Here is a 14515-nt window from a genome sequence, read left to right as displayed (position 1 = left end):
TGAAAGATCATTCACAGGAAAGATATATTTCAGTTTGGAGGAGATGGATAAATTATATTCAGAACAAATATGGGACTAAAAAGTTCCATTTAGCTTATGAGTAGATTTTAGTGGGATATTGTTATTGGTACTTTGTTTGTAGTTATGTTAAAGGGGAGTTAAAGCACATTATGAATTTGGTTAATTGTATATTATGCATAATTTTTATTTAGAATATGATTATTGTAACTATAATCCTGTATTTAGCTCTGAGAAGTGGGGGGGGGAAGTGGGTGGGTTTGGGGTGGGAGGGATTTGGGGATATATTGTAAAATTTTGTTTTTGTAAAACTCTTTAATAAAAAAAAATGTTCCAAATTTATCAGAATTGTATTGTGAGCATTCCATGTCCAGAAATGTCTCTGATAAATGGGAATGGTGGGTGGAATAGCTTCAGAATACTTCTGGAAAGGCTTGAATATTTTATTTCAAACACTGAAGATAACAAATACTGAAGATGTTACCCAGTTGGGTAATGAAATGTCTGCAAGTAAAGAACCAAACTCAGAGAGCACCACATTTCAACCTTGAGCTACAAATATTGTCTTCTAAAGATTGAAGTGACCGTCATTCACTGGTTTCCTAAGAAAACCTTATTGAATAGATTGAAAACTAAATTGTTTATGCTGATAACAGTCTCTTAAAGATAAGCTGGAGAGAGGGATAAAAGGATATGTGCAGCCCATATTTTACAAATCATGCAGTTAAAAGAACAGGCAGTACAACGTCATTGCATTAGAATTTTCCTGTTCTCCTTAAGCAACAGCCAATTAAAAAAAGGAAGACAATAACACTGTATGATACAACTTTTTAGTGATTCACCAGCAGAATAAAATTTTAAAGAGTCATTTGTCCCTTACAAAGTATTATTCCAATTTTTAAAGGCTATTTTTAAAAAGATTTTTCAATAAGCTTCCTAGAGATCAAGTGTCTTTTAAAAATGTTAATCACTCTTTTATGTAATTCATTTAGCATCATTTCTTTGGCAGCTTCTAGCCATATTCATCAAGGTCAAGGGATACAAAAATCATATAGCTGTGGGCAATAGATTCACATTTAATGACTCAAAAAATTTCACCGGGTGCTGCTCACATATTTTCATGACTAGAAATATGCTTTTAAAATGAAAATTATAGTTGAAATTCTAAGGAAATTAACCAGTTATGCAACAGCACTCTGTAGAATAACTAAATACAAGAAGATCCAAGAATATGAAAACATGAAAAGTGAAATGGATTTTTCCCCAGTCCTTTTAAAGGGTCTTCTCCAAAAGTCTGCAGGAAGGATATTGTTGGTATAGCTGATGTAAGAACTGCTCCGTGGGCAAAAACAATGAGTGGGTAAGAACAATATCATCTAGGAGGATATCTAAGAAAAGACAAAAAAAATGGGAAGAAAAAAAGAGATTATAATGTAGCCAAGCTCAGGATACCAGGCACTACTAATGGTAAGGGACTTGGACAACTCTTTCCTTGTTTGGTTCAATAGGATGGGACACACAAGCAGCCTCGTGAATACTCTGCAAATGGCCAACTCAATTCCAACAAATCCTAATAGCCTTGTTGCAGTGCCCTGACTTGCTCATTTTAGATCATTTGCTTATTCACTTTCTTCCAGAGTCAACACATTTTATTTCAGAAGATAATATTTTATTAATAAATGAGCCTCTGTATATACACAGCATGCGTGTGTAATACACTGATGGTGTGGCAGGAAACTCTGGCCTTGGAGAAAGAGGAGGAGCATGCTGCAGCAGCTCATGTCAACCGAGATACTATATTAATCTTGGGTCTGTTAGTTGGTAGCTGTTTCAAGAGGAATTATAGAACCCTGAAGTTTGGTCTTAAGGACGACCTTTCTATATACTTGTCTCTTCTCATCTATGCTTGCAATGTGGAGAGAAAGGGTTATCACCTTCATATCAGTCTTTGCTGAATATGATAGCCCTCCAGGTAATTGAATTTCAGTTTTAAGAATTCTCTGGCCAGAATTTAAACTTGGAGAATATGAAGCAATGGTAAAATTAGTATATATGTATATGTGTGTATATGTATTCACATTAGGCAATTGTTTAAATCGGCCCAGGTTCGAATCTCAGAAGGGTATGGCTGACTGATGAGAACAAATGAGTTTGAAATGGCCATATCAGTCTCCCTTTAATTCTTTGTTAGCAATCCAAAAAATTTACACAAATAATGAGTTGTCACAGTTGCGACTACAGCTTGTGGATGGCCTTAGGTTAGGCTGATACAGGCAATAAGGTTTGGCCTGTATTTGGGCCTGGCAAGGTATTCTAAAATACTTAACAAATACTTAACACATATCTCCCTTGCCTCTCAGCTAACAAAGCGAGAAAGAGCCTGTGGCTTAGAGGTTAAAACAACTGCCTAATGTGAAATCGGCCCAGGTTCGAATCTCAGAAGGGTATGGCTGACTGATGAGAACAAATGAGTTTGAAATGGCCATATCAGTCTCCCTTTAATTCTTTGTTAGCAATCCAAAAAATTTACATATACACATACACACACACACACACACACACACACACACACAAACACACACACACACACATATATATATGCGTAACAAAAAATTAATTAAATGTAAGCAAGAATGGCTTCTATATATACTGTATATCATACCGCAGGACAAATATAAATACTTAAAGTATGGTTTCTAAAGTTTATAATGTAAATGAGTTGGGATTACAAAGAAGGGGAAATCAGAAGTACTGATACACTATTTTAGTAAGGTTTTTTTTCTTTTCTAGTTATTTTTTCTTTTTTTTAACATTTACAAAACAACAATATAGTGGAGATTTCAAAGATTTATATTTTCCTTTTGACCCATAAAAATAACTCAACGTACTTTGTTTACTATGGTTTATCTTTTATTAATATTATACTGCATATTAGTTGCATAACATTCATTGAAATTATATCTTTGATGTAAATAAATAAATAAATAAAATTAAAAAATTCCCCAGACAGAATGGCCATTGCTGAGACTTGCAGTTCATACATCTAAATCAGGGGTGCCCAATCGTGGCAACTTTAAGACATTTGGACTTCAACTCTCAGAATTCCCCAAATGGTGGTGGAACTGAGAGTTGAGGTCCAGAGGTCTTAAAGTTATCAAGGTTGGATACCTGATCCAGAAGGCTCTGATTTGGGAGTTACTACCTCATGCCATCATAATTAGGGCATATTCTAGTGATTTGTATTATGATTTTTTTAGAGAAGTGTCTCTGAGAATGTATAAAGAATAGTTGTACAATGTTATTGAATAAAAATATTTAATTTAGCTTCCAGAGAGAGACATTTTGACGTAGTGATTAAGGCTTTAAGCTAGAAAACAGGAAATAATGAATTCAAATCCTGACTTAGACACAAAGCTGGATAGCCCTAACCCTAACCTTAACCTTAACCCAACCCTCTCTCAGGCCTGGGAAGGAGACAATAAAAGGTCATAGGTCAAAATACAGATGAAACCCCAAATTCAGCTCTAATTCCCTCAAATTTTCTTTGGCATTTATTCTCCTTGTTCATAGAGACTGCTTTTTCATATCATTGTCTATTAATGAATGAAGAATAATGGCTCACTTTACCTTTCTTAGGAAAATAGACAAAAACAGAATTCAGATCAAACCTTAACACATTAGGAAGATATATTACACTGCATCTGTCAAATGGGGGGGGGGGGAAGTGTGACTCCAGTATACCAGAACCAAAACAGCCTTCCTCTTGGTCTTCTGCACAAGACCAAATTGCATTAGCGAAATAGAAGTCCCACACATCAGAAGAGCATCAGAGCAGAGAAAGGTGATGCAAAGACATTTCTTGGCTCAAGGGAAGCAGATATCAAGCAAGGACGATGCCATTGAGCTTGAGCACCGAGTCTTAGGAATCCTCCTGGACCTACCATTACCTCTGGGGAGGCTTCCTGAGACTTCATGTAGGCATTTAGTGTAAATAGGATTTTTGAGCCTTTCAAGCTTTTTAATCTTTGTAAACCAACATATAAATCACCTTTATCACCTCCCAACTATGTTTCATCTGCTGTTTACTTTGTTCTGCTAATGATTTTATCCAGGATGAATTTTGGTTTGTAAAATTATTTTTATTCTATTGTGGACCATATCAGGAGAATATATGCTGTGGCAAGGACTCTAAAAAAATCCAGCGGTAAATAAAATTAATACTTCAGCCACAGTAATTGCAGCATCCTTCAGTTCAATTCATATAGTCTTTGTCCAGAACTACATCCTAAATTGAGGCAATCTGGATTTTTCTAGCCACTATAATGAGAAAGGCTGTGCCTTAGGCTGCTGCAAACTCAGTTCAAAAACATTTTTCCCTGTTGCCTGACAACATGCACACACGGCAGCTAATGAGTTCTGCACAATGGGTGAACACTGACATTATATGTATTTTAAGCCTCTAAAAAATTAGAAATTCACTTTTTTATCACTCTTATCATGGCATTAACATTTCCTGTGTCACTTTCTTCTGCAAATACTTCACTCCCTACCTGCTTTCACTTTATTGTGAGCAAGGGCACAGATGTTAAAACAGTATGAATGTTAGTCTGTATTCTCCATTTAATGCATTTCTAAAAACACGTTGGTGCCCAAATGATGAAATAATAGTAGCACAAATAAGACCTGTGGGCTTCTTTGAAGTATTAAACAATCTTGGAAAGGGATGAGATGATCTGGCTTAGAAAAGTGCAATGAAGAGAAGATCCTTTGTCAGCACTAAATGTATAATTCTGATACATATTCACCCCATGAGGGTGCTATTTGCATCAAGTGCAAAGAACCTGTAGGGCCAGGGGGTGGTTTCTTTCCAAAGCAAATACACCAGCAGAATTGACTTATAACCATAACTGAGCCCACAATTTAATCATAAATTTTGACCACTGTAAAGCAGGTCACGTGACCAGACCTTATCTAATAACTTTTTTGCAGGGGTTGTTAAGCAACTACGGGGGTTGTAAAACAAACATTGAGGTTATTAAGCAAACCACTGTTCGCTATCGGCCAGTTGCAGTAAATTGCAATCACTTGATTATGGGACACTGCAAATGCCCATAAATTTTGTTTGGTTGCCAAGCACCCAGAATGTAATCATGTGACCACTGGAGGGGAGCATACATCAGAACTCGAAACTGGATTCTAAGTAGCTTTTTAGGAGTCCATTGTAACTTTGAATGATTGCTAAGCAACTGGTCATAAGTTGAGGACTATCTGGAGCATCAGAATGGTCGGCATGGAAAATCCAGTTCGGTAGGAAATAGTTAAATCCATTCTCATCTGCAATTTGAAGTGGCTGCTATTTCTTTTAAGAAAAATAACCATATCAATACTAATTTTCTGTAATTACAGCCATGTTTATTTTGCAGCCCCAATGTAACTTAATGGAACCAAAATCTGTCATATATTGATTGATCTCACAGAAAACATATTGCTGAGATATTTAATTAATATATTTTCTAGGATTACTTAATATAGTGAAGCACCAAATAATACGTGTTCACACAATATGCCAAAATACCCACAGAGAGATACATAATCAAGGTTAAAATTAAGCAAGCTTACAATGTTTTATAAAATATCTTTAGCTGCTCTCCACGTTATTCATAATTTTATAAAATTCATTCACTTCCCTTGGCTCCTTCTCTTACTGCTCTGTTATCTGTCTAAAGTTAACGGACAGATAACTGTTTACAGTTACAAAGAAGCTTGATTTTATCTATTTTCTGCAAATAGACCAAAGTGATATCAGAAATAGTCCTGAAGCAAGTATCAGTATGAATATATTTTCAAGGATCAAAGTTCATATGCCCTAAATACACCCTAGAGTTTCAACATTTATCCATTTACTGCAACATTTCCTTTCAACATCACAGCACTCCACCCAGCTCAGTCCAAAGGTACTTAACTGGCATGAGATGATAAACAAACATTTCTAAAATATAAAAAGGACGGTCTTTCCTTAAAGTACTCTGTTGTGTAGTCGGTTCTTTGCAGGCATTGAGCGAGACGGGAGATTTAAACAGCAACAGGCTTTATTGAACGTCAGAACGTAACAGAAGCAACTAGGAGCTGCTGTGCAGCTATTCATACGGTTGGTCAGTAGGCGGTGACCAATAGTTTCAAAGCAACAGTTTCCCGCCCAAAACCTACTTAACCAGCTGGAGACAGCCAGTCTAGGCCGGCCCAGCAACAGTTACAAACATACACGTGAATTAAGCAATTAGCAAACAGTACAACACAAGCAAACACTTATACCATATAATAGGCCAGTACATTACACCCCTTCCCCCTGGATAGCACACACATTCATTTGGTTACAAAATCTTGTAGGTACTCGTTTGGAGAGTTGGGGGGGGTCACCGGCAACTCCCGGTCTACCGGTTCGCTGCTGGGTAGACCCGGGCTCTGCGGTTCAGTGGAGTCAAAACGACTCGAGTCACTTTGGCTGGCCTGTCCTGGTCGGCCCACCCCAAAGTCGAAAGGTGCCATGAAATTGGCAGGGCTGCTACTGGTTGTCGGAGGACAGTCCGGCTCCTGTGGTCCACTCTGTGTCCCCAGGGGAAGCGCTTTTATGGCCCCGGCCCCATTGTCTTGTGTATGAGATGTCTCAGAGTGTTCAAACTGCTCTGCTGGAATGTGGGCTTGTGGGCTTGTGGACCCGATGTCTGTCCCTCTTGGGAGTCCTGAGCCAACGATTGCTCTGTTAGCCGCTAGTGCAACTGATCCAATATGTCAGCAAATGACTCGCCCATCTTCCATGGCCACTTCGTAGGACAGTGGTCCTGACACCTTAACAATCTTCGCTGCCACCTACAACTGCCCTTGCCCATAATTCCAGGTTCAAACCTGGTCCCCCACTTGTACGTTCCTCGCTGCCTTCGGATGTGCCGTGTTGGAGGCTACTCTATCGGGGTGCAGCCTGCCCAGTCTGGTTATTAGCCTCTTGCCCCAGCAAAATCTACGTGGATTCTTGACCACAGTGTGTGCGTTTCCTCCCATCGGTGGATAGGGGCCTGCAGCATCTCTGGTCTGGACTGTTGACACGTGTAACATCCATGTACATGGGCCTCAATAGCTTTATCTAGACCTGGCCACCAGAGGTAGCTCCTCACCAGTGCCTTCATCCGGACGATGCCCGGATGGCCTTCATGCAGAGACTGGAGAACCCTGGGCCTGAGTGACCTGGGGACTACGACCCTACTGCCCCAAAGGATGCACCCCTTATGAACTGAAAGCTCATTTTTCCAAATAAAAAAACTGTGGAACTTGGGGACCCACTATTTTCCAGCCATCCTGTGTGAATCCAAGCCAACACGCCACTTAGGATTTTGTCAACTGGTGTTTCTGCAGTGACGTCTCCTGCATGTAGGGGAAACTCCGGCAAGTCCTATATGGCCAAAATGTGTGCAGCTGGAGCCAGGTCTGGCTCCACATGTGACAAGGGCAATCTGCTAAGGCCATCTGTGTGGCCCATTTCTTTGCCGGTTTGTGAACCAGCCTGTAGTCGTAGGCCGAAAGGAATATAGATCACCTCCACATTCATGGCGACAGAATCTGAGGTATCTGCTTGTTCGTTGAGAACAAGCCTAGCAAGGGCTTGTGGTCAGTAAAGACCGTGAACTGCCTCCCATATAAATAGTCATGGAATTTCTTAACCCCAGCCACGATGGCCAAGGCCTCTTTGTCAATTTGCGCATAGGTAGTTCTCTACATGGGAAATGTAGGACGACCATCTCTCCGGGTGCGTCATGTCGAATTCTTCGAGCTTTCCAACCTTCGCCATGGTGAGAAGTCTTCGCAGCTCATGTCTCGCATTGCCTCGTGCTGCTGGCTTCTGCGTAGGCCCTGGGACGGATCCTCAGGGTGGGGTGGTCTCCAGCGTAGCTTGCTAGGCAGACCATGGGGGGGGGGAAAGCTGTTCCCTACCAGGCTCTGTGCTGGTCTCACCCCCTAGTGACTTCAGGCTCTTACAATGAAGCAGCACATCCCACCTTTGTCGCCAGTGTTGTGTAGTCGGTTCTTCGCAGGCATTGAGCGAGACGGGAAGTTCAAACAGCAACAGGCTTTATTGAAGGTCAGAACATAAAAGAAGCAACTAGGAGCTGCTGTGCAGCTATTTATATGGTTGGCCAGTAGGCGGCGACCAATAGTTTCAAAGCAATGGTTTCCCACCCAAAACCTACTTAACCAGCTGGAGACAGCCAGTCTAGGTTGGCCCAGTAACCGTTACAAAACATACACGTGAATTAAGCAATTAGCAAACAGTACAACACAAGCAAACACTTACAGCATATAATAGGCCAGTACATTACATACTCTCAGTACTTTTTTTGTAAAAGAAAAAGGTGCCAGAACTCACACGTCATACAACCCGCCTTGCCTACCCTACAAGGTTCTATCCAAAAAAGGTGGCGGAACTCCGTTCTGAGCGTTCTATGAGAAAAAAAGCCCTGCATACTCTATATGCCAGAATGTAAGGAAGGCATGTAGCTCCAAATCTATGACCTCTCAATTTTAAACCTAATCCATAAGGTCTGCTATTACTATGTACTTGAATACTATTATTTTTGGTATGTTAAACAAATGGAACCTCTACCAAAAATGTTGCAATGTGCTCCTCCCATTTTTCTTTCTTTCTCTTCTTTCTCCAAAGAGTCAGCTTGCTCTTCTGCTCTTCCTTGTCTCCTGGGCCTTTCCCCAAAATCAAATATTTTTGGTCCTTCTGCAAGACAGTATGCTTTACCCCTCCCTTCTCCCCATCCAGGCCTACCTCTTGTACACAAACAAGTAGTGCTTGGATTCACATTTGGAGAATGAAATCACTTTCAGGGCTTAACTTCATTTCCTGCTTTTTGCAGCATTAAGACATGCTTTTTCAGGGACTTGTCCTGGCACACTGGAAAGAGTGTACAACCATTAACAAATTAAGGTTAAATAAATAATGAAAACAGAGGCCCAAATTCTCAAGTCTGGTCCACCACTCATTCAGGGAGAGTAAGTAGAAGCTGATTTTTCTCCTGGTTGCTGATAATGGATGGGAGAAGAAAGAATGACTGAGAATCTATTCATCACTGCCCTGAAGCTACCCTTCATTACTGGGAAGAGGGCAATACTAGTGGGAGGGCATAGTATTATTCACCTTGTGGCTAAGGTCTTAATGGTAACTCTGGTGGCAGCATAGTTTTGTAGAAGTATGTGTGTGTGTGATTTAAGGATTGGAGGAAAGCCCACTAAGGGGGTTTAGTGAGGAAGAGCTTTTAATATTCTGCATATGAAAGCCAGTTTGGTATGATGCCATAGAAACTAGAAGACCATGAGTTCTAGTCCTACCTTAGGCATGAAACCCAGCTGGGTAGCTTTCAGCCAGTCACTCTCTTGACCCAACCCACCTCACAGGGTTATTGTGATGGGGAAAATAGGAAGAGGAAGAAATATTAGGTATGTTTGCCACCTTCAGTTACTTTTAAATGAAAAATCTAAAAGAAGTAATTAATTAATTATGCTTGTGAGGCAGGTGTAACACCATTTAGAGACTGTGTAGCTAAAATGCCTAAAATAAATTTGAACTGTTAAGCTAAAAGCCAATATAGATCTAACATGAGATGCATCAAATATAATTTTCTACAGATTGGGCACGGGAAGAGACTGCTTTATTTTTAAAGAAGTTCTAGAATAATTTAACATTGATCAGAACAGCAGGGGAGGAAAAGAAGCTACATTATTCCTTGTGATGAAAGGAAAACAGCTGGGAGGAGCAGGGTTTTGCTGTGGAAAACAGCTTGATAGAAAGTTTCTGCCATTACAGGGCAAAAGCAGTTTGGGAGAATAATAGGAGAGAATAATTGTGACAAAGGAAACAGTCCCCATAAAAAGGATTGGGAGAATAAAATGTCTTCCCTCTGCTACATTTTAATTTCAGAGCCCTTCATAATTGCATGCAAATAAGAAAAAGAAATTAAGAATATTGAGAAATCCACCTTGCCTCCAACATCACGTTTCGTTTGATGTTCAGCCAACAAAGAACAAATCATTTTAGTGTATAAATAACATTAGTGCCCAAAGCTTTATAAGCATCCATCCCTTAAACTTTTCAATTAAATTTAAGCCAGCACTTCACTTCCATAAGATTAGGGGTTGAAAGCAGTCTCTGTCTCTGCATTTTGCTTCCTTTCAGCACCTAGCAGATTTTTGAAGAAGAAGGAGAGCGAGGAAATTCATTTAAAAATGAAGCTCCATTCATAACTAATGGATTTACGTTACAGAAAGAAGCAACAAGCTCTTACTATTTCCTCTTTAAGCAGGAATACAATTTGGGGCATGGTCAGGGGACTCACATATGTCTAGGGATGATAGTCAGAATTGACCCTCCCCCCTTCAAAAACAACTAGATGGCCTCAGAAGGGCCTAGGCTCTTAGGCTGCCTGCTCTTCTCTTTAAAATTCTGAGAAAATACATAATAATTGAAAGATCTGAGCTATTATACCTGTAGTGCAAAAATCCATACTGTCAGATGTCTGAAACATAAAAAGATAAAAAATTGATGGCAAAAAAAGATCTGGTGATCCACTGAGTCTGCCCTTTAAGCTTTCGTTTGTTTTTCTTTTCATTAAGTAATTAATAAATTATTATCATCATCATCATCATCATTATTATTATTATTATTATTATTATTGATGATGATGATGATGATGATGATGATGATGATCATGTTGGAAGGGACCTTGGAGGTCATCTAGTTCAACCCCCTGATCAGGCAGGAAACCCTACCATTTCAGACAAATGGCTGTCCAGTCTCTTCTTAAAAACTTCCAGTGTTGGAGCATTCACTGCTTCTGGAGGCAGGTTGTTCCACTGATTAATTGTTCTAACTGTCAGGAAATTTCTCCTTACTTCTAGATTGCTTCTCTCTTTGGTTAGTTTCCATCCACTGCTTCTTGTCCTGCCTTCAGGTGCTTTGGAGAATAGCTTGACTCCCTCTTCTTTGTGGCAGCTCCTGAGATATTGGAACACTGCTATCATGTCCCCCCTTGCCCCTCTCTTCATTAAACTACACATACCCAATTCCAGCAACCGTTCCCTATATGTTTTAGCCTCCAGTCCCCCAATCATCTTTGTTGCTCTTCTCTGTACTCTTTCTAGAGTCTCAACATCTTTTTTACATCGTGGTAACCAAAACTGGATGCAGTATTCCAAGTGTGGCCTTACCAAGGCATTGTAAAGTGGTAGGAATGGCTGAAAATATTGTTGTTGTTGTTGTTGCTTTTGTTTTTGTTATGGAAATAGTTGTTGCCACTCATTGGTCATTTGGATTTCTCCAACCCAGATATGGATTTTGAGGAACATACATACCTGATCACTTAATCAGGTTTTCCCTAACAAAAATGCCTGCTACATTGATTTTTTTAAAGGTACTATCATATATACAATCCTTTTCAATTTACAAAATTCCCAAATAGTTGTTTTAGAGTTCCTAACCCTGCTACAGGGGATCTTTATGGGATTCGTCTGAAATTGAAATTCAACGCAAGCAAAATATTCTGCTCTTAAGCCATTATTTGGCTTTACAGAATTACAGAATAACAGAGTTGGAAGGGACCTTGGAGGTCTTCTAGTCCAACCCCCTGCCCAATGCAGGAGACCCTATACCAGGGGTAGGCAACCTTGGCTCTTTTATGACACGTGGACTTCAACTCCCAGAATTGAGAGCACGGCTGGCTCAGGAATTCTGGGAATTGAAGTCCACGAATAATAAAAGAGCCAAGGCTGCCTACCCCTGCCCTATACCATTCCGGACAAATGGCTGATCAATCTTTTCTGAAATATCTCCAGTGAACAAACAGGGAAAAAGAAAAGTTCTCAACACAGAAGTACACTCTGTGCATGTCCTCCCAACAACTCCTTATAGGATGAGTGAAACCTGCTTCCTATTACAAAAACAAAGCACAGGGATTTGCCCCATTCTGTCATCCTCTCCCCTACATTGCAGCACACTGTAGAAGTGTGTGAATTCTTTGCCTTCTTGCCAAATTTACTGCAGCTCTTTCATCAAGAAAATCCTATTGGATTCAGTTCGGTGTCTTGGGGGCGGGGAGAGAAAGGAGGCTAGCATGTTAATCCCTTGCATCATCCAGACATCAAAAGAGAAAAGGGATCCTCACAGCCAGGTTCCCAGACAATCAAAACTATTATGACCATGAGGAGAGAGAAAACAAGACTTAGTTAATTAGCTACCTTTGTATTAGGCATTTCCAAGCAACAAGGTTGACATTCCTCTATAAACCATTAAAAAGCACCCTAGTAGAATGCCTGAGGGTGATTAATCAGTGTGCTAAGTAAATCACAATAGGCTGCCAGAGAAATTTTCTACCCCCTTATACCCTCATCCCCACCCCACTATATCCTAATTATTTGTGGCACCTATCAGTTATTGACCCTTTTTGAATCTCCTTGAATGTCTAAGGGTTTAGCAGGTGTTTACCTCTATGAAGGGACGCGGTGGCTCAGTGGGTTGGGACGCTGAGCTTGTCGATCTGAAGGTCGGCAGTTTGGTGGGTCGAATCCCGAGTGCCGCGTAACAGAGTGAGCTCCAGTTACTCGTCCCAGCTTCTGCCAACCTAGCAGTTCGAAAGCACGTAAAAATGCAAGTAGAAAAATAGGGACCGCTACGGTGGGAAGGTAACAGCGTTCCGTGCGCCTTTGGCGTCTAGTCATGCCGGCCACATGACCACGGAGACGTCCTCGGACAAGCGCCGGCTCTTCGGCTTTGAAACGGAGATGAGCACCGGCCCCTAGAGTTGGAAACGACTAGCACACATGTGCGGGGGAACCTTTACCTTTACCTTTTACCTCTATGAAAGACCAATTTGGTTTCAGACCATGCATCCTGGATAAAGGCAAGTTACAGGACAAACTCAGGAAGACATATCCAATGTTCTGCCCTTGAGAATCACATGGCCTGAAAATCTCCAGAATTCTCAGACAGCATAGCTAAAGGAATTACAGATAGATTTGGGACCATCAAGAAGATAGTTTTTAACACACTGGTGCATACTTAGAATGTGGAATTCACCACCAACTCTGTAGGAATGCCTGACAATTTGGACATTTAAAAGAGGAATGGAAGTGATTAGAGGCTACAGACAGCAACTATGATAGTGCTGAAAACAGGTGACCTATGACTGATACTCGCACTTATGACCACTGCAGCATTCCCATGGTCGCACACTTATTATTTAGGTGCTTAGAGACTGGCATGTATTCATTTTATTTATTTTTTATTTATTAAATGTATATTCCTCTCATCTCACTGTTGCAGCGACTCTAGGTGGCTTACAAAATGATAAAAAAGGTAATAAAGATAATGCAAAACAATTAAAATTAAGAAGATTACATAAGAAAGTAAAAAACAAGGGGGATAGATGATATACAGCTGGGGACCTTCTCTCTATCCTGTCAGTCACCCCCAGCACGGCGTGCCCCTATCAGAACCCTAGGCCAGCCAGCAGAGCCAAGTTTTAAGATTCTCGCAGAAGGGCAGGAGTACGGGGGCCAACTGCACTTCCAGCGGGAGAATATTCGAGAGGGCAAGGGCCAGAGCAAAATAGGCTCTTCTGGATCCCTGCCAGCCAAAATTCTTTGGCAGACCAGATACAAAGTAGGCCTCTTTCACTGGAGCGAGTGGACATTTGCAGCATCCTGGGGTTACATGATCATCATTAGCGATCTTCCCGGGGGATGGGGGGAAGAGGAGTTCCAAAAAGCAAGGTCAGATTTGCTCAACACTCATGTGATTTGTTCAACTGCAGCAAAAAGATAATAAAATTGGGCATGGTTGTAGGATGACTCACTTAACAACTACCTCACTTAGCAGAGAGGGCTCCAGTCCAACTGTGGTTGTAAATCAAGGATTACCTGTATTGTCCTCCAATGCACGCTTTTGAGCCTTTCAAACTCCACTGTCTAAAATAAATTCTAGACTAGAGGGCCTTTTCCCCAATCAAACAGAACTCTTTTGTCTTAATTCTGGGAACCGTATCAGGAAGGGATCAATTGAAGAAAGCACAACTCGACACATTCACAAATCCATTTCCAAAATGAAAAAGTGCATCTAGCAAGTTCAGTAGAGAGGAATTATTACATATCACCTGCAGTTGTAGAAGGCTGCTTCACATTGATTCAAGCTTCTGGATTGGTAAATTGATTACACACACACACACACACATACAATGAAGCAAAATAATTTTCCAAAAATAAAAGAACCACATCCTGCAGCATCCACAGAGATGTATGATGGGGATGGCCATGTTAAAAACTGGAGTTTCTTAGAATATTGGAATGTTTAATTTTCCTTGGAGCAAAGTTTTCAGTATCAGAAAATGGACTACATTTTAGCTATTTCTTCTTTGCTCTATATCTCTGTATGTAAGTAAGCACTTTTTTG

At 40.5% G+C, this 14515-nt stretch overlaps 1 protein-coding gene across 1 annotated transcript in view; it reads right to left on the bottom strand.

Moving 5' to 3' along the window:
• The window catches only part of RAPGEFL1 (Rap guanine nucleotide exchange factor like 1), an 88650-nt gene that overhangs the window by 45891 nt on the left and 28244 nt on the right, over window positions 1–14515 (bottom strand). The window contains exon 2 of the mRNA XM_081344791.1: window positions 1328–1406. Within this exon, the coding sequence (XP_081200917.1) occupies window positions 1328–1406 (79 nt within the window). The remainder of the gene's footprint in view (window positions 1–1327; window positions 1407–14515) is intronic.

The sequence above is a fragment of the Vipera berus genome (assembly GCF_964194415.1).
Source record: "Vipera berus genome assembly, chromosome: Z".
NCBI lineage: Eukaryota > Metazoa > Chordata > Lepidosauria > Squamata > Viperidae > Vipera > Vipera berus.
The sequence above is the reverse complement of the archived record's forward strand: the minus strand, read 5'-3'. Positions and strand labels throughout refer to the sequence as shown.